Raw genomic sequence first — 25943 nt, forward strand, 5'->3', positions numbered from 1 at the left:
GGAAAGCTAGAAGCAACCTAAACTTCCCACAGGGGAATGGATGCTTAGTAGCAGCTATTAAAACATTAATTATGAAAACTCCATAGCAACATGAAGAGCTCCTTCTTATATAACTAAATGCAAAAAGGGTATCATACATTTCAACTGTGGCTGCAATCAAATAAAAACAGGCTTGCAACAGAAAAGGATGGAAAAAGGCAACACACAAAGTGAGAATGCCTACATTAGCATGGTGGGCTGATGAATGACGCTTCTTATTTCCAAACTTTCTATAATGTTTGTTTTTACAATAACCTGCTTCAAAAAGAAAGAAAGAAAAAAACAAAACAAAACAAAACAGTTGAAGCCAAAATAAATGATAGTTACCATCTTCATTATCAAGATCTGAGACGTTCCCAGCTGCCACATCCTTTTCCTTGAGGTAGTTCAGCACGAATTGTTCAATGTCTTCGGCTGTTGTGGGGTTCTCAAGGCCTTTCTCGAGACTTGATGGTCTCTGGCTCCATGGACTTCCCTCTTCTCCTATACTTTGCTCCTGGAGTTGCCCAAGATGACCAGCATCTGGGAACCACTGAGCTGTAAATAAAGTGTTACAATGATCACCTTGGTCGTTGACAATAGGCATTAGTACCTTCTAACTAGAATAAGCTCTTTGCTATGGCCCATGTGCCCCCCACAGGATCCACTCTCTACCTGTCTCTCCAACCTGCTCTTCGAACCACTCCTGGCTGCCTATTCACTGACCATCTTCCGGTTCCTCCAATCTGTCAGGTGCCCTCCTGCCTGGGAACTTCTGTAAGTGCTGTTCTCATTGTCTGGAATACTTTCACCCCTTGTGTCACATCTGGTTAATTCCAACTCACTTTTCATGTCCCAATACAAATACACCTTGCCCAGTAAAGCCATCCCTTGATTCCTGTACCATCCCAACTTTGGTCTCTTATATGCTATCTTAGACACGTTCCTTTCTTTCATTTCAACTCATCACCATCTGCAGTTACTGTATTTACCTTGCATGTATTGCTTAGTGTCTGAATCTCCCATAAGACACTGTGGTCCAGTGATCACCCCTGAAAAGCCAATCTGCCCAGCATGGAGTGGACGCTCAAAATACATGCTGAATGAGTATATATGCTAGACTGAAGGACAGCTACAAGAGACAAAATTCTGAGTGCAGACTACACGGCTCATCAGCAGAAGAGAGGTTCAGCAGAGCTTGAGAACTAACAAGTCTCACACAGGTATTTGATACAAAATGCTTCAGAAGGCTGGCATTTTCTCTCCAAAGCTTTTCCTTCATCAGTGATCCTCCAATACTTTTGATGTGTCACCACGGAATAAGCTTCAAGTGGTACCGAATCAGTGATTTTCAAACTGTGCCTTGAGGAGCCCTAGGGCTCTGCAGAAATGTCTCAGGGTCACAAGAGGAAAGGCACCCAGAGACAGCAGGTTAAAGCGTGGGAACAGGGTTTCTATCCCTTTTGTGGCCAGCACTGCTCTAGTTTAAACTCTTTTTATATATTGGGGTCCCCCAGGGCTTCATTTCAAAAATGGCACTTCACACTTAAAGAACAAAACAATAAGAAAGCCCGGTAGCCTGAATTTTTGTCCTCCTTTTGCAGACAGCAGGGCAAAGTCTCTGATGACCTTTGGCACCTGCTAATCTCCTTTCTGCTTCCCTGGTAGCTCAGCAGGCAAGAATCCACCTGCCAAAGGAGGAGACGTGGGCTTGATCCCTGGGTCAGGAAGATTCCCTGGAGACGGAAATGACAACCCGCTCCAGCATTCTTGCCTGGGACATCCCATGGACAGGGGAGCCTAGCGGCTTGCGGTCCATGCGGGCACGAAGAGTCAGACACAACTTAGCAACTAAGACAGCAACAGCAACAATCTCCTTTCCATCAAGGAGCCTCTGCAGAGAGCCACAGCAACAGCAGATGTGCTATGTCAGGGCCAGGTAACTGGGAGTGGCAGAGAGCAGATGCTGGACATGAGAACTCCTGGTCCAGTATTTGAAGGCTCCTACATGAAGGGATCGATTACGCCAATGCTTCGATGCCCAGATGTAAACCTGTCCTTACTGTACTCTGAAGGACTGCATTCCCAAAGGGTTAAACCAGTACCCAGCATTTACACTGCTGAAAGCAGACACGCTGCGAAGATTATTTTCTAGATTTAAGGCTACTGCCAGACGTTAAAAAGTCTTTGCTCACAATGGGTTTTAAACATACAAAAAGAAGCTCAACCTCACTCTTAATGCAAATTAAACTATAATAAGGTGCAATTTTTCTCCTACTGGATTAGCAAAGATCAAAAAGCTAAGGTAATATATAGGGTGGGTGAGGGGGTGGCAAAATTGGCAGTTTTCTTATACTGCTGATGGGAATTTAAATTGGTGTAACCTCTTTACAGAGCAATTTGAAACTGTATCTCTCTATCAAAGACTTAAATGTAACACTCTCTAAGCCAGCAATTGCCTTAGGACTTTACACTATAGATACACTTAGACATGTCCAAAATGATCTACAAAGATACTCACTGAAGCATTTTTTGAGGGGAGAAAAAGATCAGAACAAACAAAATGCCCACCAAGAAAGAACTGCTTAAATCATGGTGCAGCCGCACAACAGAACACTCTGCGGCCATCAAAACAATATAGCAGCCCCATGTGTGGATGTGGCATGTTCTTCGGGGGCCAAGGTGTGTGGTACGGATGCTTTCTCATTTTTCAGAGACTCAATTTTTTGTTGTTGGTGCTGTTACAAATGATCAGCCAACCAGTAGCTGGTGCTAAGCAGTAATTTAACTGACAGTTCTTGCCTTCACTATGGAACCTTAGGGCTTTTTAGTCAATGAGTGTGAAACGCTGTGCTTATAGTAACTCGGCTTCCTGAAAGGCATACTGGGTTCTTTTAAAACCTTTCAGAAGTTCCCTGAGACCACACTTCCACTCCCATCTTAAGAGAATGTGACCACTGTTAGACAATTTGATGACAAGAAGAAAGGCCAGCAGACAGTGCTACTTTGCTTCATGCGGGGCTGACCCGTTCCCCACAGTACTGCTTATCATTCAAAATGCAAGTGTTGTCTGGGTTATTTTGAAACTTCTGGAATAGCTATCCCCATTTCACAGCTTTTCTTAGGATGTTCTCAAGTCAAGCTTTTGCCATCCTCATTTTCCTTTCTACAATTTAAGGAAAGGGTGCTATACAGGATCCCTCCTTCAGAAATGATCAAAGACACTGGCAATCCAAGGCAATTCCATTTTCAAGGCCCAAAATGAGATATCTCCTAAGAGTATATATATATATATATATCAGTTCGGTTCAGTTCAGTCACTCAGTCGTGTCTGACTCTTTGCGACCCCATGAATCGCAGCACGCCAGGCATCCCTGTCCATCCTAGATAGCATGTTAAAAAGCAGAGACATTACTTTGCCAACAAAGGTCCGTCTGGTCAAGGCTATGGTTTTTCCAGTGGTCATGTATGGATGTGAGAGCTGGACTGTGAAGAAAGCTGAGCGCTGAAAAATTGATGCTTTTGAACTGTGGTGTTGGAGAAGACTCTTGAGAGTCCCTTGGACTGCAAGGAGATCCAACCAGTCCATCCTAAAGGAGATCAGTCCTGGGTGTTCATTGGAAGGACTGATGCTGAAGCTGAAACTCCAGTACTTTGGCCACCTCATGCGAACAGTTGACTCACTGGAAAAGACCCTGATGCATATATATAAAATTCCATAGACAGAGGAGCCTGGCAGGTTATAGTCCATGAGGTTGCAAAGATTCAGACATGACTGAGAGACTAACACACTTTGGCTTTTCTCAATGGCTCAGCAGATAAAGAATCGATCAGCAATGCAGGAGGCACAGGAAGAAGAAGGTTCTATCCCTGGGTCCAAAAGATCCCCTAGAGGAGGAAATGGTGACCCATTCCAGTATTCTTGCCTGAATAACCCCATGGACAGAGGAGCATGGCAGGCTACAGTCCAAAGGGTCACAAAGAGTCTGACACAATTGAGCAGGCACAACTATCATGAGTGTGTGTATGCTGCACAGCATGCGAGATCTTAGTTCTTCAACCAGAGATCAAACCTGTGACCCCAGCATTGGATGCATGGAGTCTAAGCTGCTAGACTGTCAGGGACGTCCCCGAGGATATTTTTAATAGGCCTTTTCTTAATATATTATTTATTTATTTATTTTTTAAATATATATTTTAAAACTCAAATTAAGACATAGTAGAGTTCGCCAAAGGGCAGGAGTCTGGGCCCTGGAATATTTGGGCCATGGAAGCCGATCATAATCTAAAATCTATAAATAGTCAGCCATTGTTAGCTGCACTTCCACGAGGGCAGGGACCAGGTTCTCCTTGGTCATCGCTGCTTTCCCAGTGACTAGCCCAGGATGCAGGTTTCTTCATGGTTGCAAAATACAACCCCTACTCCTTCCTTTGGTCTACAAGGCCTGTGGGATTCACATTTACCCACCCTTTCAATTTCACCTGGTGTCACTCTCTCCACAGTGACCTCTCTCCCATTCTCCAAAGACCCCAAGCCCTTTCTTCCCTCCAGGCCTTTGCACCTGCTATTCGCTTGGCCTGAATATTCTTAAAAACCCCGAAAAGGACATGATAGCTCCAAGATGAGCCCTTCTCAAACTCTGGGTCATGGCTATAATGTCCCTTCTTCTGAGAAGCCCCCCCTGACCACTCTGCTACCGTTCCTGTTACCCTCTCACAGTAGCAAGAAAGCTCCTTGAGTTTATCCGTCGTGTTCACTGCTGTACCCTGATTATTTAGCACAGTGTCTGACATCTAACAGCCACCCTTTATTTAATGAAAGAATTAAAGAACATTTACATCGCATGTTCATGAATGAACATCGGAAGCGGTATCAGCTACAGGGCAGAGGACCGCCCCTGTTCAGTCATCTTCCTTGAGAAACTTTTCTTATGTGGTCTTGGCTCTGTCAGCTGACAAAATGAGGTCAGTGACCTTCCCACCTACTTTGGCGGCTACTAGCAGTACTGAAATAAACACTGGATGTATGTTCTTTGGATAAAAGGAGCTCATGAATATAGCTTGTTTTTGAGGTGTTTTTTTTTTTTTCATGCAAAGATGGACTATCCAGTGGAGGGATTCTTTTTCTTAGAGTCCAAAAACTCTGCCATTTTAATGGTGGTTAATACCTCCAACAGATACCCAACAAGTTCAAAGGGATGGAGAGAAATTCAAACCAACTCATACAATTAAAAGGTTAAAGGAAAGTTTCTAGGCCTGCTCTGACGTGGCAGTCGCTAGCTATGTGTGGCTATTTAAATAAAATAATTCTGCACTTGCAGCATGTAGTTACTGTACTGGACAGAACAGGCATAGAACATTCCCACCATCACAGAAAGCTCTATTGGACAGTACTGTTCTGGATTATCTGTGGACTGAATAATTCATGCTGGTTCTGTTCTACATTAGCAAAGATACTGCTAACTCTAAATACTGTCAGAAGCAGTCTGGTATATTGAAGAGAACAAAATCATCAAAAATCCTGACTTTCCTCCTTATTAATTGTGTGACCTCAGCTAAGTAGGAGTTCACTAACTTTAGTTCTCCTTCTCTGTAAAATAAAAATAACATTTACATTTAGTGTGCAGGGTTCATATCCCTGGGATAGAGCAGGAGCATTGAGCCTGTTGGGATAGAAGAGACTATTACAAGCATAAGAACATAAGCAGTGGAACCCTAGCATAACACATGGGATCAGATAACCAACTATACAAATAATGAAATAATGTCCTCCATAGCATAACCACAAATAAACAAACAAAAAAAACACAAGATGCAGCAAACAAGGATACTAGTCCTTCCCTCCCATCAGCATTAAAAAGGGCTCTCAATTTACCTAATGCTGCCATCAGGGCATGCAGGACACTGACAAAAGTCGCAGCTCTCTTATCATAAATTTGGTCCAGGGTGGCCAAGACATCTTGAACCACGTCTGCCACCAAAGGAAGCAGGCTCGCATCCGAGTTCTGCAGCATGACTTCCAGGACCTTCGGGGTGTGGGGATGCAGTGAGAGATGACGCAGGTTTAAAGAGATCCCGTTTACCAAATAGTCAGAATTCTCATTGATCAGGTGCTGCAGCGAGTCGTAGCCACAAGCCTGGCAGATGTCCGTCATGGTGCCGATGGCCGCCTGACTGATGAGCAGGGTTTGGTCCCCAGCCTTCTCCAGTACTGGATAGAGGGCTGACATCAAGAGCAAACGGAAGTCCTTCCCTAGTGCGTGTGCGAAGTGGCCGATCCCTTCCAACTGGATGCATATCTGCCAGATGTTGCTGTTCATGGAGCAGACGGTGGGACTCGGCTTTGAGAACGCGGGAGAAGAGGTAGGCTGGCAGGTGTGTACGCCAGAAGTGAGGGCCTGCAGGCCCGCCCACTTCATTGTCAGCTCCTCTCCCACGTCTTCAGTTTCCACGCAAGTGACCAAATACCAGTTTTCTTGGCTCGTGTATACTTCAAGTATGGAGGTCACAATCTCCCTCAGCTCCTCCGGGTCGGCTGGAGTGTGTTTTTCATGGAGATTCTCCACCCCCAGCCCAGCAGCTCCCACGACCAGTTCATTCAGGATCATGGCGGCCTGCTTCCGGTACACCACGGACTCGTGGTACAGTTCCATAAAGTGATCCACGAGCAAGTAGAGGTCCCCATAGAAGCCAAGCAGCTGACAGACCTGCCTCAAGAGCAGAAAAACCCTCTCGTCGGTGAAGAAGCGGAAATATCTCCTCTGCATTTGAGCCCAGGGCCGCGCGGCTGGAGTCTCCGGAGAAGTGCTCAGATGTTCGGAGTTCCAGCGCCGCTCTTCAACAATTTTGACGTCGGCCACGTCTAACTCCAGAACTTGGATAAGCGCTTTGGAAAGGCGCTGGAGGTGGGCCACAGAGTTGAGGACGAAGTCCACTTTGGGGCCCAAGAGTTTCAGGTACCCGAGTAACAGGGAGAGAGTAGAGAACCGGCCCTGGTCGTCTTGGGAGCTCATCAGGCGGGGAAGGGACGTGGCCAGGGAGTGCAGGTTTTCTGACAGGACGTCAGCGAAGGCTCTGCTGCCCACCACCACCTTCTCATCTGCGAAACGCCTCAGGGCTTTATCGCACTGGGCTTGGACGTCAGGACTCTCATCGTTTACCAGACTCACCAGGGCCTTCAGAAGGGGACCAGCCGACTCGATCAGCGACCGACTGCACTTCAAGAGGAGGGCCTCGACAAAGTCTATCAGCTCCAGCCTGACCTTCCAGTGTGGGTGGACTGAAATGCACTCCGTTATCTTTTTAATAAGGATGGTCAACTTGTCACCAGTATTTTTTACCCAGTTTGCTTCCCTGTGAACCATCAGCTCTGCTACTCTGCGCTCCACGGCAGGCCTCGCCGGGACCTCTGAGACCCTTCCGAGCTGGTCATCGGCCATGATGAAACTCACCGTCTCGTAAAAGACCTTGAGGGAAGACAGGACGATTCTGTGCCCCTGTTTGAAGTCTGCTGTGATGACTCTGGTCAGGGTCGTGGAGAGTCCAGGTAAAAAGGAAGCAAACAGATCCCCCAGCTGCTTCTGCTGAAGCTCATCCAAGGCGCGGGGATGGTCCTGACAGTCACACTGAAAGAGCAGAACCTGCAAACATGTTAAGGCAGCCATTTTAATTTCCTTGGATTTCTCCTGTTCTGCGAGGCCCAACAGCAAAGATACAGCAAATCCTAAGCGAGGCAGAATGGAGGGCTCGTAAAAAGTCAGAAGGATGTCCCCATAAGCCGAGTGCATCAACGTGCTGAGGCCCCGGATCACAGCCAGTTTCAGCTCCTCGGACACAGCCGCAGGTTTCCGGGAGCCGGGCGAATACAGGCAGGCAGAGAGCTCCGAGAAGAGTTCCTGGAGGAGGTCTTGTTCCCTGATGCATGTTGAAGAGAGGACGAAGGTGATGCACTCCACCACGCTCTGGATCAAGCGCTCTCTTTTGGGGCCTGGGGTCTTCAAGGTGAATCGCAAAGGGAAGAGGATGTACTGCTGAAGTTCCTGAAGGGCAGAGTCACTCACGGCTTGTAACCGGGCCTGCAGACGCTCCACGTTCTCCACCGTCTGCGTCTTGGTGAGCTGAACGCAGACCGGACGCAAGACGCCGAAGGCCTCCTCTGGGGTATCAAACACCGCCATTGTGAAACAGCCTTCCTCTCACTGAGGAAACATCCTGCAGGCTGGAGGGAAGGAGACTTTTCAGTACAGAAGGCCAAGCTCAGAGCAAATACAAAGTGAACTCGCACTCATCAACAGACATTCAGCGGGGGCCTACGTGTCAGTCCCTGCACCAGGTGCTGGGGGAGCAATGGAACGGAAAAGAGCCGGTTCCTGGTCTTCGGGAGCTCCCAGTTCAGTGAGGGAAGCAGATATACAGTGATAACATGGTCTATGAAGAGCTAGGAGACCTGTGCTTACCGTCCTACATGAGCCTGAAGACCTACATGTCTTAACACTCAGACAGCCAGCCTGAGTTTCACAGGAGGAAAACGCTTGATGCAAGACTCAAGGGAGGAGTGAACAGAAACCTCAGTGAATTTCAATATAAGCAGAGGCCCATGAAACACTACCCAAAATAAGATACAGAATTATTTCCAGCACACTGAAAGGCTCCCTCACTCCCTTTTGCAATCAATTCCCACTTCCCCTACCCATTGGTTACTTACCCAGAGGTAACCATTACTCTGACTTTTACCAGCATGGACTAGTTACGCCTGTTCTTATCACGGACAGGTTCTAAGCAGAGGGTGATTGGATCAACTTTATTCACTGAAAAAGACTCCCTGGCAGCCAGTAATACAGGAGAAGACTCAGAACTGGGTGAGACTGAAAGCAAAACAAAATGAAAGGAAGCGGCCAGAGAAATGGGAAAACCAGGAGCACACATGATCACGGAGACCATGGGAGAAGAGGTTGGGGCAGGATGGAGAGGTGGACGGCAGGCAGGCAGGAAAGGAGACAGGTTTACAGGTAATCGAAGGAGCTGAGCAACTTTACACAAGAGAAGCTCTTTTTCTCTATGAGGGGAAATGCAAAGTCATGGGCTGACAGTGAACAAGAAGGAGGGGAAACAGAGGGCTTGAGGAGAGAAATAAAAGTCTCCAATATTCCCTTTGGGGAAAGCAAAGCATGCTGGGAAGACATAAAAGTGTGGTCCCAGGGTACTGAGGACTGAGCTGAAGCTGGAGACCATAAATACGTGTGGCTGTAAAAGGCAGGCATGGAGGCTTAGAGATCACCGAGCCTGGTGGTGTCTCTTTCTATTTGCTGGGGGCTTCTGAACAGATGATGACAAGAAAGTGTCTGCTGGCACTTCCCTGGTGGTCCAGTGGCTAAGACTCCACACTCCTAATGCAGGGGACCTGGGATCAATCCCCGGTCAGGGGATTAGATTCCACATGCTGCAAATAAAGATCCTGCATGCCATAACTAAGACCCAAGGCAGCCAAACAAGTAATTTTTTTTTTTTTTTAATAAAAGTGTCTGTTGCTTCTCCCTGTCCCAATACAGCTGCCAGGCAAGTGGTGCCTGGTGGATGTGGGCAAAACCTGCTCAGCCCAGAGAGACAGCTGGTCCTGGATTTCTCCCCTGGGGTCAGCAGGGAGCTCTGTGGCAACGATTAGGCTCTCATAAGTTTGGTCCCCAGAGTTCCAAGAGAGGAAGGGCACTGCTGGTCTGTGAGGTTCCTGGTCTCTGTGACCTCCAAGAAGCCAGGGAAAGGCAGAAGCTCAAATCCTCCCTAATCCAGGCTAGCAAAATGCCAGGTGTGGGTGCCAGAAGCTAAGGAAGCTAAGCCGAGGACTACCAACACTCCATCAGCACCAGCTCACACACCGATGATCCGGAGGTACTAGAACTGTAACAACACAAAAGAAGTAACCACTTAACGGGACACAGAGGTCAGGAGTAGGAAAGGCAGGCAGAGCACCCCTGAGGTGGTGAACCTTAGAGAAACAGAACTAAAGGAGACAGAAGGTTTCCCCAGTGGCTCAGCAGTAAGCAATCCGCTTGCTAATGCAGAAAACACAGGTTCAACCTCTGGGTTGGGAAGACCCATTGAAGAAGAAAAATGGCAACCCACTCCAGTATTTTTGGCTAGGAAATCCCATGAACAGAGGAGCCTGGTGGGCTACAGTCCACGGAGTTGCAAAGAGTCAGACAGGGCTTAGCGTGACCCAAACAACAAAAGGAGATAGATAAAAATCTGAAAAAACAATAATAAGGAAATTCAATTACAAGACAAAAAGATATTTCTTAGAATTTTAAAAACATGTCTTTCCATACCAAGAAAGCTCAACTTATTAAAAAAATTTTTTAAAAGACAGTTAATCACTACAATCCTATTAGTGGCTGGGAAGATCAAGTAGAGCTATCTTAAAACTGAGCAGAAATACAAAGAGATAGAAAATGTGAGGCTTGGAGGACAGATCTGGGAGAACCCACAGATAAATAGCTGGGAATTCTAGAAGGAGAAAAAAGAACAGATGGAGGAGCTAAAACAAATAAACAACTGAAACACTTCCCTGAGCTGCAAAAGGATTTACCTGGAGATTGAAAAGACTGAAGGATACATATCTAGTCACATTCTGGTAAAATTCCTGTACACTAAAAGATAAAAGTGTGGGGGGGGGGGAATCACATATGCCTTCAGGAAGAAACAACAAATAACTTGTAAAAAGACAGGCTTTGGACTTTTCATTTGCAATAGAAGACACTGGAATAGCATCTACTGACTAGAAATAAAGGATTGTGGCCCCCCAAACCCTACTTATAGTAAAGAGATGCAGCCATCAGGGTCAAAGAGCCACAGACAAGGATTCAGAGAGGGTAGCACTGCATGTCCTACCAAAGGACTCCATTCAAATAAGTGACTCGAAACAGACTTAAAATGGGAAGATGAATGAAGAAGGAAACACTGCTTAATAACTTTTTTTCTTTTACCATGGAAAACTTTCTTCAAATAGAACAGTTTAAGTGGAAGCCCAGCATGTAAAACTGATAAAATCAGTGTCTGGTTAAAGCTGGGTGGAAGGCAATGGCCTGGGGTTCTGCATCTCTCTTATTCACCTCAGGAGTTTCAGGAGGATAACCTGGGGGTCCCAGGAACTACGTTCTCAGATTACATGACGAAAACTGTATCAGAGCTAGTGAAGTGAGTACACCACAGCCTGTCCCAAACTGAACTCATCTGCTCTTTCTGCTGTTATTCCCATCGAGATTTACGGTCCCTCACGTGATTTATGGGCTAGACACCTTAGACTCTCTGCATTCTTTCACCTCCCTTAAAAAAACAAAAAACAAAAAATTATTTTTGGCTGTGCTGGGTCTTCGCTGCTGCCCAAGCTTTTCTGCAGTTGCAGCGAGCAGGGGCTAGTCCTCACTGTGGTGGCTAGGCTTCTCACTGCAGTGGCTTCTCTCGTTGTAGAGCACAGGCTCTGGGCGCACAGGCTTCGGTGGCTGCGGCTCACAGGTTCGAGAATTCGCAGGCTTCAGCAGTTGTGGTGGGTGAGCTCAGTAGTTGTGGCACGCAGGCTTAGTTGCTCTGCGGCATGTGGGATTCTTCTGGACTAGGGACCAAACCTGTGTGTCCTGCTTTGGCAGGTGGATTCTTTACCACAGAGTCACCGAGGAAGCCCCTCACCTCTCTCTTAATTCCACTCTTCCCTTAAGTTTCATCAGTTCTACCCCTTCAATATCTTTCAAACCTACTGATGCTTATAATCATCTATTTAATATTGGACTGATCATAATGTTTCTTCTTTGGCAACCCTTGCCTTGCGTGTATGTCCTTCTTGAACCCACATTTCACACTGACATGTAAGTAATTTTTTAAAACAAAAACCCGGATCACTCTTTTCCATGCTTAAAATTCGTCACCTGCTCTTTGCAGCCTGCCTAAAGTGTAAATGCCTTTGTACCACGGCGTACATGGCTCTGCACCATCAGGCACATGCCCATCTCATCAGCTTCACTTCTCACTGCTTCACCCCTTGAAATGGAAACTGCACCATGTGAAGCAATAAAACTTGCAATTCCCTAAACAGGTGGTGCTGTCATACTCACCTTTCTCCTAGCACCATATACACTGCTATTAACAGTATTCAGCATGCTGAATTATTTTGTTTGTGCCTGTTTTACCTACTTTAGACTAGGCAACCATACACCTAGAAGCCGCAAGAGCATCTGGCATATGACAAAGCACTCAAAAACATCTGTACAGATTCTCCTTTCAAGTAGCTCCAGTAGAGGATAGCAGGCCAACACACCTGGTGACAACTAAAGAAACCCAGAGAAATTTTAAAAACCATTTCTTAAAGCATCAAATAGTTGTAGAAGCAACAAAGACCAGATGGACTAATACTCCAGTGAAGGATGAAAGTCACGGTGAGTCAACAATCAACAGCTGGTTTGTTTGTTTTCCTTTGGTCTATCTGCTGATTCTGGACATGGCTAAAGCTTGTGATGAGGCCCAGGCCGAGGGCTGTCACTGATGAAAAAGAAACGATGACGCTTTTAATGTGGTCATATAGGATTCGGGTCCTATACGCAAAACCACAGTCTCCAGGAATCTCAAAATACATGACTTCTGAGAGGAGGCTGCTGCTGGGGGACAAATGGCTGAGAAATGGCTAACAAAATGAAAGAGATTAACCCACAGATTCAAGAAGCTCAGCAAACTCCAAGCTGATAATACAAAGAGAAACACAGAGACACATCATACAGCCAAAAAGCCAGAAATAAAGAGAAAAATCTTAAAACTAATAGAGCGGTAGAAGTAATAGATAACTTCTCTAAAGAAATGATGAAATCCACAAAACAACAGAATGACATCTCTAAAGTGATGAAAGAAAGTAACTGCTAACCTTGAATTTTACACTCTACAAAAATATCTTTCAAAATTGAAGGTAAAATGCAAGACAATAATGCACAAAAGGTGCATGGATAGTGTAAAAGGAGATAACGATATTAAGAGACTAGTAGTACCAGGAAGTGGTTAAAAAAAGAAATCTGTATTAAGTAACATGTTGAAATCTGTAGGGTAAATTCCAAAAGAACTGTAAAAGAATGTGTTCCTAACAAGTTCAGAGAGCAGTAAAAATGGGATAATAAATTCATTGTTGTTCAGTCACTCAGTTGCGTCCAACTCTTTGTGACCCCATGGACTGCAGCATGCCAGGCTTCCCTGTCCATCACCATTCCCTGGAGTTTGCTCAAACTCATGTCCATTGAGTCAATGATGCCATCCAACCATCTCATCCTCTGTCGCCCCCTTCTCCTCCTGCCCTCAATCTTTCCTAGCACCAGAGTCTTTTCCAATGAGTCAGCTCTTGGCATCAGCTAGCCAAAGTATTGCAGCTTCAGCTGCATCAGTCCTTCTGATGAATATTCAGGGTTGATTTCCTTTAGGATTGACTGGTTTGATCTCCTTGATGTCCAAGGGACTCTCAAGAGTCTTCTCTAGCACCACAGTTTGGAAGCATCAGTTCTAGGGGCTCAGCCTTCTTTATGGTCCAACTCTCACAAACATAGATAACCACTGGAAAGACCATAGCTTTGATCCATGGAACCTTGTTCCATGTCTGGTTCTACAGGGAGGGAGCACAGCCTCACCCATTAGCAGAAAATTGGATTAAAAATTTACTGACCAAGGCCCTGCCCACCAGAGCAAGACCTAGCTTCCCCTATAGCTAGTCCCTCCCATCAGAAGCTTGCACAAGCCTCTTATCCTTATCCATCAGAGGGCAGACAGAATGAAAATCACAATCACAGAAAACTAACCAAATGATCACAGGGATCACAGCTTTGTATAACTCAATGAAACTATGAACCATGCCATGCAGGGCTATCTAAGACAGATTGGTCATGGTTGAGAGTTCTGACAAAATGTGGTCCACTGGAGAAGGGAATGGCAAACCACTTCAGCATTCTTGCCTTGAGAACCCCATGAATAGCATGAAAAGGGATAATAAATATTTTTTATTAATCCAAAGGAAGGTAAAAAATGAGAAAAAAAGAAAGCAAAACCAGTGAGTCAAATAGAAGACAAATACTTAATAAGATGGTAGACAGAAGCCCAAAGAAACACTGATTACGTTAATTCTGAATTTCTCTATAGTGGTTCTATTGACATTTTTGAGCTGGATAATTTATTGGTAGAGGACTGGTCTGTGCATTGTCAGATGTTGAGCAGCATCTCTGGCCCCATCCCCAACATGCCAGGAGCATGCCCCTAAGAGGACCAACCAAAACATCTCCAGACAGTGCCAAGTGTCCTGTGGAGGGTAAAAATCACTCTGGCTGAGAAACACCGGTACAGAGTCAACATAATCCCAATCAAAACATAGTAGCATTTTTGTAGAAAGTTACAAGATAATTCTAAAATTGATATGGGAATACAAACCACTTATAATAGCTAAGATAATCTTGAAGAAGAGGAATTAAATTGGTAAATTACACTACCCGATTTCAAGATTTACTGTAAAGATATAATTAAAGGCAGTGTGTTACTGGCAAAAAGAAAGAGAAACAAATTAATGGAACAGAATAGAGTCCAGAAATAACCCCCACACATAGACTTAACCCCCTTCACAGAGACTCCACATATGTGACAAAGGTGACACTGAAATAAATTGGCAAAGAATAGGTCTTGATTACATCTCATACTAGATTTAAATGTGAAATGTCAAATAATAAATCTTTCTAAAGAAAACAAAGAAAATCTTTGTAATGTTGGAGTAGCCGAAGATTTCTTAAACAGGAGACAGAAAAGAGCTAACCATGGAAAAAAACTGATAAATTGGACTATGTTAAAATTAAGAACTTTTGTTCATCAAAAGATACCATTAAGAGGGTGAAGACAACCCATAAAGTGAGGAAAGATATCTGATATGTCTGACAACACATTCATATTTATAATAAAGATTTTCTATAAATCATTAAGGAAAAGACAATGCAGCAGAAACATGGAAAAGGACTTGAACAAGCATACCACAATAGAGGATATCTAGATGGCCAATAAACATATGAAAAGATATTAACATTATTAGTATGGAAAATGCAATATAAAACCACAACAAAACACCATTACACAACAACTAGAAGGGCTAAACTGAAATAAAGGGGGGGAAAAAAAAGAAAATACTAGGTGTTGGCAAGGATATGAAGCAACTAGAACTCTCGTTCAGTTCTGATAAGAGTATAACTGGTACTAACCCTTTGGAAAATACTTAGGCAGTATCTATTGTTCTAAAGATAAACATACATACACACTATGATCTAGTAATTACATTCTTTGATAAATATACCCAACAGAAATGCATACAATAGATGTGTTCTGGAATACACTACCCACGATTGCCTCCACATTAAAAACGACTGCACATCTATAGTAGAATGGATAAAGAGTAGTATATTCTCCCAATGGGATACTGTACAGATGAAGATTTACCACAATTGGAGATCTTCAAAGAATGGGTTATGGGTTCAGAAATACATAAACGAGCTTTCTGTAAGGAAGAGAGTATAACAAATTGCTACTTTGGCATGACTATAAAAGGTACTCATACATAACACCTTTATGGGATGGCCATGAAATCACACCTGTGTGACAATATGTCAATTACAGAAGAAACTGTTTATAGAGATTTAGAAGTTTAGGTGTCCTAGATTCTATTCCTATAAAATGCAACCCTGATTATTTAAAGTGGCACTGCGAAGTCTGATGTTTATATAACTTACAGCAAGAGGCATTCTGGCCCAGAAAGTGATACTGGGATGAGGCACTCAGAACAAGCTGATTCTCTGGGTGAGCAGAGAAGACAACCCAGAGTTCAACTGTGGCAGAGAGTGACTGAATAAACCAGTTCTTGACTCTAATCTTTTCCAAGTTCAGTGGAGCCCACTGGGTTGTGGAAAGCAGTCCCTGGGGAGGTGTTGGAACAGAACTGCAATCAGTATTTGAGTGAACCCATTTCCCTGGCAACCTCTTCCCCTCCTCCCCATCTCTTTCTGCTTCGTCACAGGCATGGGCGATATAAGACCTCTGTGCTATGGTGTACAGGTGTGGAAGACAAATGGGACACTCTGTATAGGATAAGGTGCTATACTTTTGTTGTTGTTTAGTTGCTAAGTCATGTCCCACTCTTTTGTGACCCCATGGACTATAGCCCACCAGGCTCCTCTGTCCATAGGATTTCTCAGGCAAGAATACAGGAGTGGGTTGCCATTTGCTTTTCGAGGGCATCTTCTGGATCGAAGGATCCAACCCGAGTCTCTTGCCTTGGCAGGCAGATTCTTTACCACTGAGTTACCAGGGAAACCCGCCCCCCCCCATCCCTCTTATCCTCCTTTATTTTTATTCAAGGCACTTAAAACTTTTGGGCTCATTTTACACACGCCTATGTTTATCTTCCTGTGTAGAAGATAAGCTTCCAAGGACAAAGATTCAGTCTGTTTGCACTATTCTGAATACTGCTTCAGACATACGCTTTCAAAAACTACTGGCTGAAAGAATAAATGAACCCCTGGCTTGAGAGTGAAGAATCTGTGACAAGATAACCTCAGTTTGATTCCCAGTTCTGTTGTTTCTTGTGTCCAAGTGACACTGAACAGATTACTCATCCATGTTTAATGTTTTCTCATATATCAAATAGTGATACCCATATCCCATAGGACTGTTGTTAACAATTAAATAAAAGAATGTATGTAAGATGCTTAATACACAGTAACTTGGTGTAAAAGTGCTCACTATATGACATTGTTACTTAATACAGAAAGATGGCCTAGATTTGGGGCTTCCCTGGTAGCTCAGCTGGTAAAGAATCTGCCCGCAATGCAGGAGATCCTGGTTTGATTCCTGGGTTGGGAAGATCTGCTGGAGAAGGGACAGGCTACCCACTCCAGAATTCTTGGGCTTTCCTGCTGGCTCAGCTGATAAAGAATCCGCCTGCAATGCGGGAGACCTGGGTTCGACCCCTGGGTTGGGAAGATCCCCTGGAGAAGGGAACAGCTACCCACTCCAGTATTCTGGCCTGGAGAATTCCATGGACTGTATAGTCTATGGGATCGGAAAGAGTCGGACACAACTGAGCAACTGGACTCAAAGGCCCTAGGTTATAATTATGACTATTTGACTGTGATTTTAGGCTTTTCACCTCTTTGATATTAATTCACTCAATCAGCTACGAATAAGGTGTTAGGGTAAAAAAGATAGGTAGAGTCCCTTCCCTGTAATCTTAGATATGTGATCTTAGGTAGGTCACCTAAGCTTTCTCAGCCTCAGTTTCTTCATTTGCCAAATGGGAATACATAATACCATCTCATAGCTTTGTTGTGATGATTAAATGAGTCACTGTGTGAAAACACTGCGTCTAGCTCACAGCAGCAGCTCATTATGTTGGCTATGATGATCACGATTCCAGCTTGGAGAAGTAAAAGCAGCTAAGCAAAAAACAGGGCAGTAAGAGCAAAAACAGGCATTGACTATAATAGAACAGCGTCTCCGAAGTGGAATCTGCTTCAGCTGGTCGGTTCCACTATGATCGGGACATTTAAAAATTCTGTTATGTCTACAATAACCTAACTCCCTACCACCACCCCATAGCAGTTAAAAGGACAAATTTCTCTGCTGATTTGATAACTGCAATCTATAACTTTTTTGAAATAGGAAAAGGGTACAGAGTATTTCTGTTTCTGAAAACAGAGTGTCAAATAGTGTTTCTTAAAGGAGGTTAACGAAACCACCGACTTCCTTACCCACCCACAAAACTAACATACGGTACTTTAATTTGAGCAACAGTCAAATGGACCCCCATCCCCACCCCCACCCCAGAGGGCAGACTGTAATTCTCCGAAGAGCAGGAAGATCCCCTGGAGTAGGAAACGGCAAACCCACTCCAGTATTCTTGCTTGGAAAATCCCATGGATAGAGGAGCCTGGCACGCGGCAGTCCATGGGGTTGCATAAGAGTCAAACACTAGTGAGAACGCACGCAGGCACGCACAACCAAGAGCACAAAGGTGTGTTTTACAGCGGTGCTGTCACAAACTCAACATCGGAACTGGCCACTAAGGGTGGTTCTGGAGGTGGAGTGGGAGCCCACCACGTGGGGACGGGGACGTCACCTCTGGAGAAAGAAGAGCAAAAGCCAAGGTGTGGAGGCAGAAAAAGTGCACGTGGGTGGCTTGGCAGAACCAACAAAAAGCTTTTTGTGGTGGGATGTCAGAAAGCAGGAGGAAGAGTGTGGCTGTGGCCTGCCAGGTGAAGGAGAAAGGCCCCGTTCCATTCCCAGGTTACGATCTCTCAGCCTCATTGTCTCCCTGGGATTCCCCTCTAAGGGCTCGCGGTTGCTGGGCTCCCTTCTGCTCGCGCCACTCTTCCCTTACCTCGTCTTCCAGCCTTTCCCTCACTCTCCCGCCTCCTCCGCCGCGCCGGAAGTGACGCGTAATTCGCGCACCGCCCAGCGCCAGAAAGGTTCTACGGGAGCGGGAGAAAGGGTTCCGATGAGACTCACTGCGCCGGCGTGCGGGCGCGAGCGGTCAAAGCGCCTTCCGGAGGCCGTCGAAGTGCGCTCTTTTCCCGGTCTGCCGCTCTCGGAGTACGCAAGAGCGAGATTCAAAGAGGCCTCCACCACTGGGGTGTTTTCTACACTCTGACTCCCCCCACCCCGGTGCCCCACCACTTCTGCGCTTGCCCTTTGACCCTGCTCTCGCGGCGGGGTGAGAGGTCGGTGGCCATCTTGTGGCGGCGGTGCGGGTGCCTGTTACTGCAGAGACCCATCCCCTCCCCCGCCGGGCCCCCGGGTAGTCTGTCAGTCCGTAAAGAGTCCCGCAGGCGGGTGGAGTGAGGCCCCGGCCTCGTGCGGTCACTCTTCCCGCCGCACTGGGCGGCCTAGGCCGCTCCCTGCCGGGCCTCACCGCCGCCACCATGTCCTCCTTCTCCGAGTCGGCGCTGGAGAAGAAGCTCTCGGAGCTGAGCAACTCTCAGCAGAGCGTGCAGACCCTGTCCCTGTGGCTCATCCACCACCGCAAGCACGCGGGACCCATCGTCTCGGTGTGGCACCGCGAGCTCCGCAAAGGTAAACATCCCCTCCGTCCCCCTCCGGTCCTCCCCGGGGTAGCCCTCGTACGCACCCACTCCCGCGGCCCCTCTAGCTTCTTAGCTGAGCCTTGGCTTTCCAGGCCCGGGCCTCTGATCGATTGCGGTTGCTGAGGTTGAAGACAGTGTTCTCATTTCTCGGAGAAGGAAACCGAGGCCTCGGAAGGTTTGAAGTTCCACCGACCGGGGCTCAGGACTCGCAGTTCATCCAGCCGTTTTCCCCCTCCGGCTTTTTCTGACACTTCTGACTATTATTCTCTCGGCCCCGTTGAGCTCCAGGTGGAGGGTACAGGGCCTGGCCTGTTGTGTGCCAGGCGCTGGCTAGGGATTTGAAGTAAGATTGCCCAGATCGAGCCCTGGCTCAGCCACTTTTACTAGCTGAGTGATATCGGGCAGGTTTCTCCTAAGCCTCTGTTTTCTCATCTGTCAAACGGAAATGAGGATAGTTGGCCCTTACAGAGACTTTGTTCTGTGCCAGTCAGTGTGCTCGGACCTTTGGTACATCCTTGCACTCAATGCTCAGCACTGTCCTGGGGAGTGGCTATAGTCGCTGCCATTACAGAGAAGTTGAGAGGCCACTCCACCTAGACCTCGCCTCTCGGGCTCCTCTTCTCACGCAGCTCTCCTTGGTTCTAGATCCTGCTCACGATCTGGCCGCCATTGATTAAGCTCAGCCTGTCATGTGCCAGGCACTGGGTTGGGTGCTTGAAAGCCTGTTGGCCCCAGAAGCCAACTGCCTGGAATCTAAGCCCGACTCTGTCATTTACTGAGCCCCGGCGGCTTAATGTCTCTGTTCCTCAGTTTCCTGATCTGTAAAATGAAGATGATAAGTGATACTTATGGTGCATTTGTTCTGTGCCAAGTGCAGTACTGATTTCTTTACACACATGTCTTTTGTTTAAGTTCTCAGAGTTCTGTGAAGTAGAAACTTGTCAGGTGAGAAAAAAGAAGGCTCAGAGGGCATGTGGTGAAGAGTAATCAGCCTGATCCACATGAACATCTAGCATGGTGTCAGGCACAGTGTAGGCATTGGATAGATACTGGTGACTCCATGTGCGACATGGTCTTTGCCACAGTTGCTTTCGGGTGGGGAAAGATGGGCAACTACATAGCTGTCTCATGCCCTGGTGAGTTTCAGAGCAAAAAGCGGAGGAAACGAAGCTCAGTGCTGTTTTGGACAGCCTGTGTGTGGTAGACCTTTTCTAGCATAGGAGGTAACTACATGTGTCCTCTGTTCCGTGAGCTCAAGATGTCACCCTGTTTTGCAGATGAGAGAACCCGTGAGCCTCAGATAACATCAAATTGGCAGACACCAAAATCTGGGGTTCTTTTGGGAGACCCAGTTCTAGTCCTCTGGCAGAGACCCTCACCCCCCACAAATAGCATATGCTGTACCGAGATGTGGGTGGGTGGTCCCCCTCATCCTTCTAGGTAGTTGGAGAGTAGAGCCTGGGGCTCCCAGAACCTCATTCGTGTACCCCACTGTGCCACTCAGATATTATTTCCATCATTGGAGGTGTGGGGAGAAAATTTGAATTGCCTCTATAGGATCCTTTCTAGTAGGATCTCAGAGGCATGTCAAAATCCATCTCGAATGTCACTTCTTTTGTGACACCATCTTGATTCCCCACCTCACCATATTTGAGTTATTGAGAGTAACAATTTAGAGTTCTTTTGTTTATGAAGCTCCTTAAACCCTAATCTCGTATAATGGAACTTTTATGTTGTAAGCAGGTCAGTATTATTAATCCTGTTTTATAGATGAAAAGATAAAGATACTAAGAGATTAAATGCTTGGTTAAGGGTTATCCAGTTGGGACATGAGCTTTCTGTGATGAAAGTAATGTTTTAAATTTGCTGTTCAATAAGGTAGACTCTTGGTCATGAATACTCAAAATGTGTGACTAAGGAAGTTTCAAATAAATACAATGGAAAATTCAGTTCCTGAGTTTTGTTAGGTACAAAGTAAATATTCATAGCCACATGTGGCTAGTGGCTACCATATTGGACAATATAGAACTAGAGGCTGGTCTTCCAAGCCTCAGGATACAGTTTTCTTTTTTCTTTTTAGGATACAGTTTTCTAATACCCAAGCTTCCTTCATGAATTGAAAATGCCTCCACACTAAAATGGAAAAGGATTTTGTGCCCTAATGTTCAAATTGACTAGCCCTTTAGGTCCTCGCCCACCCTGAGTCTTTAAAAGTGGGCATTTCTGTCTGTAGTCATTTCTTTAAGACACTCACAGATCATCATCTTTTTGCCTCCAACTATGAGACTTTAAACTTTTTCCTTCTCCTACTTGGATACTGTTTTTATTCCTGCTGTTTTATTTTCTTTCCATTTCCTAGGAATAATTCTTAATTTATTCCTTTGGACTCTGTTCTAGGTAGACCGCCTCCCTTTATTTTTGAAACAGTTTGGTGTAAGATACTCTGTTGTGTTGTTATTTAGTTGCAAAGTCCTGTCCTACTCTTTTGCAACCCGGTGGACTATAGCCTGCCAGGCTCCTCTATCCATGGGATTTCCAGGCAGGAATACTGGAGTGGTTTGCCATTTCCTTCTCCAGGGAAAATACTCTTAGGTGAACATTTTTCAGTAGTGTTTTGTACTTTATCCTGAATGCAGGTAAATAGACCTTTTAAAAAAAAGTTAGTTTCCCTAGATGTCAAAACCAGCCAAACAAGTGAAAAATTTTGGACTGTCAGTTAACTTAAACCTTGCTCAATAACTGTTTCAACCAATTTGGAATGGGCCTCTGTAGGGAGTGAAAGAATCTGTACTGACATATTGGAAAGATACCTGAACAAGGGCTGGAGTAGATGGGGGGTGTGTGTGTGTTCTGTGTATTATGACTGTGTATTTTCAAGTATTCTAGGGTTTTGTGGGGTTTTTTGTTTTTGTTTGTTTTGGCTGTGGCTTGTGGGATCTTAGTTCGCTGACTGGGGGTAGAACCAGGCCCTCGGCAGTGAGTGCTCAGAATCCTAACCACTGGACCACCAGGGAATTCTGTCTAAGGCTTTGTTATATTGCCTTTGCACACATGGTGCTAATGTTGACCATTCAGGATGTTGAATGTGGCGGGATGAAGTTTTATTCTAAACAAATTCCCATTGCTAAGTTTGAGGGTGATGAGAATTAATTGGCATCATAGATGGTGAAAACCTTGACTCTCTATCTTCTTAGCTATCATATTTCTAATAGTGCACAATGTATCAGGTCTTGAATGGCCTAGTAGACATTTTACAACATGGATTTTGGACTCTTTTTTTTTTTAACATAAATTATATCAAATTTGTAAACGTTCACTTAGTCTGATTTTCTCTGTAAAAGTCTCTTTTACTTCTGAATCTTCAACTTTCATGGTGTTGTTAACGTGATAGTTTTAATTTGCAGCAATATCCTAGAACAAGGTTTACTTAAAAAAAAAAAAAACCACTTTTTTTTTGCTGCTACCTTTGTAGCAGCAGTGGCATGTTGAAACTATTGATGCTTACATTCTGCTTTTGAATAATCATTAGAACAGTTAAAGATAGCTCCAGGTTTCAATATTCTCATCAGTTGTCCGTCTAAACTAGGTTATTACCAGAAGGTTAATACAGTTCAGTGTATCCATGTTTAATTTTATGAGCACTTTAAGTCATCAGTTTAAACTATAACATGCCTTAAAAATCTTGTTTTTACCTGAGTTATTCTCCTGTACTACATTTTAAAATGTCAGACCTTACGCCTGCTGTGTCAGAATTTATGCATGCTGTGTGCATTTCAGAAGAGACAGAAATGGTTTCTCAGAGCAAGGAAGAAGAACTAGTAATTGAGTGTGTAAAGTTTGACATAGGGCTTGCTTGAGTTTTTCGGGCACTTTGATGTTGAAGAAAACTTTATGTTTTGAACTGATTGTGTTACTATTTATTTCTTACAAAGGAAAACTGGGACCAAAAATGATATTGATGTAACTCCATGGTTGAAAAGTTATGTGCAGAGAAGCCAGGAAATTCAGTATGTTCCTCCAAGCAACTGTAACTCAGATATAGTGCATGAGGTTTTTATGGTTTAATCTATGATGCCATGTAGAGTAATAGAGAATACTGCATTTAGTAGGTATAAGAGAGAAGAATTTTTGTGGGAGCCATGATTTTGCATATCCAGATTTCAAACATGTAAATTTTCGCTGATTATGTAGATTAACATGTATTTTTATTTAAGATGAATATCCACGAGTACATCTAGAAACTCCTCTGGATTGTAGAGTTGGCATCATTGACTGATTATGGTTATTGAACTGTTGAAAAAGAAATTCTTGGTCCAGGAGCATAAATTACAAAAATCTATTTTAAGTTAGAAATGTTGACTTCCCTGGTGGCTCAGACGGTAAAGCGTCTGCCTACAATGCGGGAGACCCGGGCTCAATCCCTGGGTTGGGAAGATCTCCTGGAGAAGGAAATGGCAACCCACTCCAGTATTCTTGCCTGGAAAATCCCATGGGCGGAGGAACCTGGTAGGTTACAGTCCATGGGGTCACAAAAAGTCGGACATGACTGAGCGATTTCACTTAGAAATGTTCATCTTTGCAACAGAATAAATGAAAATCTTGCTTTTAACATGTCTTCTGGAGAATATTGACTGCTGATCCTTTAGGAATCTTCTTTGGATTATCTTCATTTTTATTGCCAATTAATTACACTGATTAACACAGAAATTAAGATGGCTTTTCTTGTTTCCTGTTTTTTCAAAATTGTATTCTCAGTTCTATTTTACTAGACACACCTCCAGGAGTTCCTTAAATTGTGTTTTTTTGTTTGTTTGTTTTCAAACATAGCAGTCTAGACCTCAAGTGGATAATGTTTGTCTTAGTATTCTTTAGGAGTAGCGTAAGGCAAAAGATTTGTGGATTGAGAATTTCCTTGGTGTAAGCTAAATTATCTTTTCTTTTTTTCCAGCCAAATCAAATAGAAAGCTTACTTTTCTATACTTAGCCAACGATGTCATTCAAAACAGTAAAAGGAAAGGACCTGAATTCACAAGGGAATTTGAATCTGTCCTTGTGGATGCTTTTTCTCACGTTGCCAGGTATGTTTTATTTTTAAATGCATTACTTTTTCCTTTTTGTTCTTTTTTTGTGATAACCTTTGTAACTCACCAACTTCATACTTTCAAGAGATGTGCTTTATAGAGAGTGTTGGAGAGGCCAGATTGTGGTTTTATGTTTTGCCTGGGCCCTTGAGAACTATGTCAGACATGTAGATATTTTGTTGTATTGAAGGGATTCAGTCTAGCACTTGAAGCACATCTTTTTTCCTAGATGTACTCACTGTTGAATTTATTTCTAGAATATGTTATTTTCCTTGGTTTGGCTGAGTTACCTCATTAGCTTATGGTCAAAAAACAAAGCTAAATTGTACAAGGGAACTTTCCAGTAACAAAACGTGCTATTTAGCAAGAAATTAGTTGCTTGTGCCTTTGTTTTTATTAACTTCCTTCTGGGTGTCTGGATGTCTAATTTACTAAAAATAGTAGTCATTATTGTAACTGCAAAGATAGTAATTATTAGTGTGAAGTTTCTCTGGCTCTATCATATTAAGTCTCTGCCACTGTTGTGTTTTGTGACAGAGGATGGAAGTGTAGGGTATGCATATAGCTGAGATCATGGAAATTATAAATTTGATTAAAAGTTGTACAAATAATTTTTATTCATTTAAAAGCAAACTGCTTTTGACACTTAGCTGCCCAGAAGAAGCAAAGAAAACTACTTTCACTAGAATGTTACTAAGTAAACATATGAAAGTAGACATCTTTGCCAAAGGAAACTGGCACTGAGGAGACTAGTGAGTTAAACAAAAACTGTTCTAGGGTCTAAAGTGTAAGTGAAAGACCTTAAGTGTGGAAATAACTCTGGCATTCCATGAAAGATTTGGAAAGTTTGAAAGAATGAAATGAAAAATTCAGAACATTTTTAAGAAATGACATCTAGCTTTATAGAGATGGAAACAAAATATTTGTTTGCCAAGTGACTTTTTTTGTGAACATGGCTACTGAAAAAGCAGAATGTGATAGGAACTTGAAAACATACGGAATCCTCATAACAGTGAATAAAATTAGAGCAGACTACTAGAGTAGCCTTCTGAAATTGGAGAAAGGCAATTTTTTTGAGATTTGGTTCACAGTTTCTTAGATGTGGGCTATAGCTCTACCTCCAACACTCTCTGAGTGACCTTGGATGTGTTACTTAGCTTTTTGAACCCGAGTTTCATAATTGGTTAAAAGGGGATGTTACTACCTATCTCTTTAGAGTTGTTGTGAGGTTAAAGTTAAACAACAGTCTTTGCTCATTCATGGGAATATACTGAATTATAAACTCTGTGAAGAGAAGGACTGTTTCTTTTTTGTTCTTTGCTGTGTTCCAGGCATCTAGTGCAGTGTCTGGCATAGAGCTACTGGCTTATGTAGCTTAGGTAACACCATTTAGTCTTGATGTTAGTGGTGTCCCAAGAGCTGAGCAACTTTGTTGCACAGCCTTGGCACAGATACAGTAAATAGTCACTGGGATACAGTAAATAGTCACTGAATAAGTTAACTAATTTAGAGCATAGGAAATTGACTAAAATAATTCCTATAGGGATAATATACATTTTTCCTTAAACATTGAACAGTAATCATTAGCTACCCCCAAAGGGGGATAAGTAGAAAGGGGTGGGAGAAGAGGGATGAGCAATACCAAGATTAAAAATTCCTTTTCTACTTGGTTTCATCTTAAAACCTATCTAGGAGACATTGTAAACATGTCTTGGCAAAT

General features: G+C 44.1%; 2 protein-coding genes across 6 annotated transcripts in view; one reads left to right on the forward strand and one right to left on the reverse strand.

The window, feature by feature from the left end:
• TTI1 (TELO2 interacting protein 1) overlaps positions 1–19738 on the reverse strand; it is a 42075-nt gene extending 22337 nt beyond the window's left edge. Inside the window, exons 1-4 of one of the 3 annotated variants that reach the window (XM_070472614.1) lie at positions 19187–19729; positions 18440–18530; positions 5894–8236; positions 367–576 (exon numbers count right to left, since the gene is read on the reverse strand). In XM_070472614.1, coding sequence (XP_070328715.1) covers positions 367–576; positions 5894–8195 — 2512 coding nt within the window. In that variant the 5' untranslated portion in view covers positions 8196–8236; positions 18440–18530; positions 19187–19729. Of the gene's footprint in view, positions 1–366; positions 577–5893; positions 8237–18439; positions 18531–19186 lie in introns of all 3 variants that reach the window. The other 2 variants (XM_070472615.1, XM_020892121.2) reach the window with 2 other exon arrangements.
• The window catches only part of RPRD1B (regulation of nuclear pre-mRNA domain containing 1B), a 65497-nt gene continuing 58155 nt past the window's right edge, over positions 18602–25943 (forward strand). Inside the window, exons 1-2 of one of the 3 annotated variants that reach the window (XM_070472617.1) lie at positions 18602–19131; positions 24091–24220. In XM_070472617.1, coding sequence (XP_070328718.1) covers positions 18981–19131; positions 24091–24220 — 281 coding nt within the window. In that variant the 5' untranslated portion in view covers positions 18602–18980. The remainder of the gene's footprint in view (positions 19132–24090; positions 24221–25943) is intronic. The other 2 variants (XM_070472618.1, XM_070472616.1) reach the window with 2 other exon arrangements.

Source organism: Odocoileus virginianus, chromosome 9 (genome assembly GCF_023699985.2).
Source record: "Odocoileus virginianus isolate 20LAN1187 ecotype Illinois chromosome 9, Ovbor_1.2, whole genome shotgun sequence".
Classification (NCBI taxonomy): Eukaryota; Metazoa; Chordata; class Mammalia; order Artiodactyla; family Cervidae; genus Odocoileus; species Odocoileus virginianus.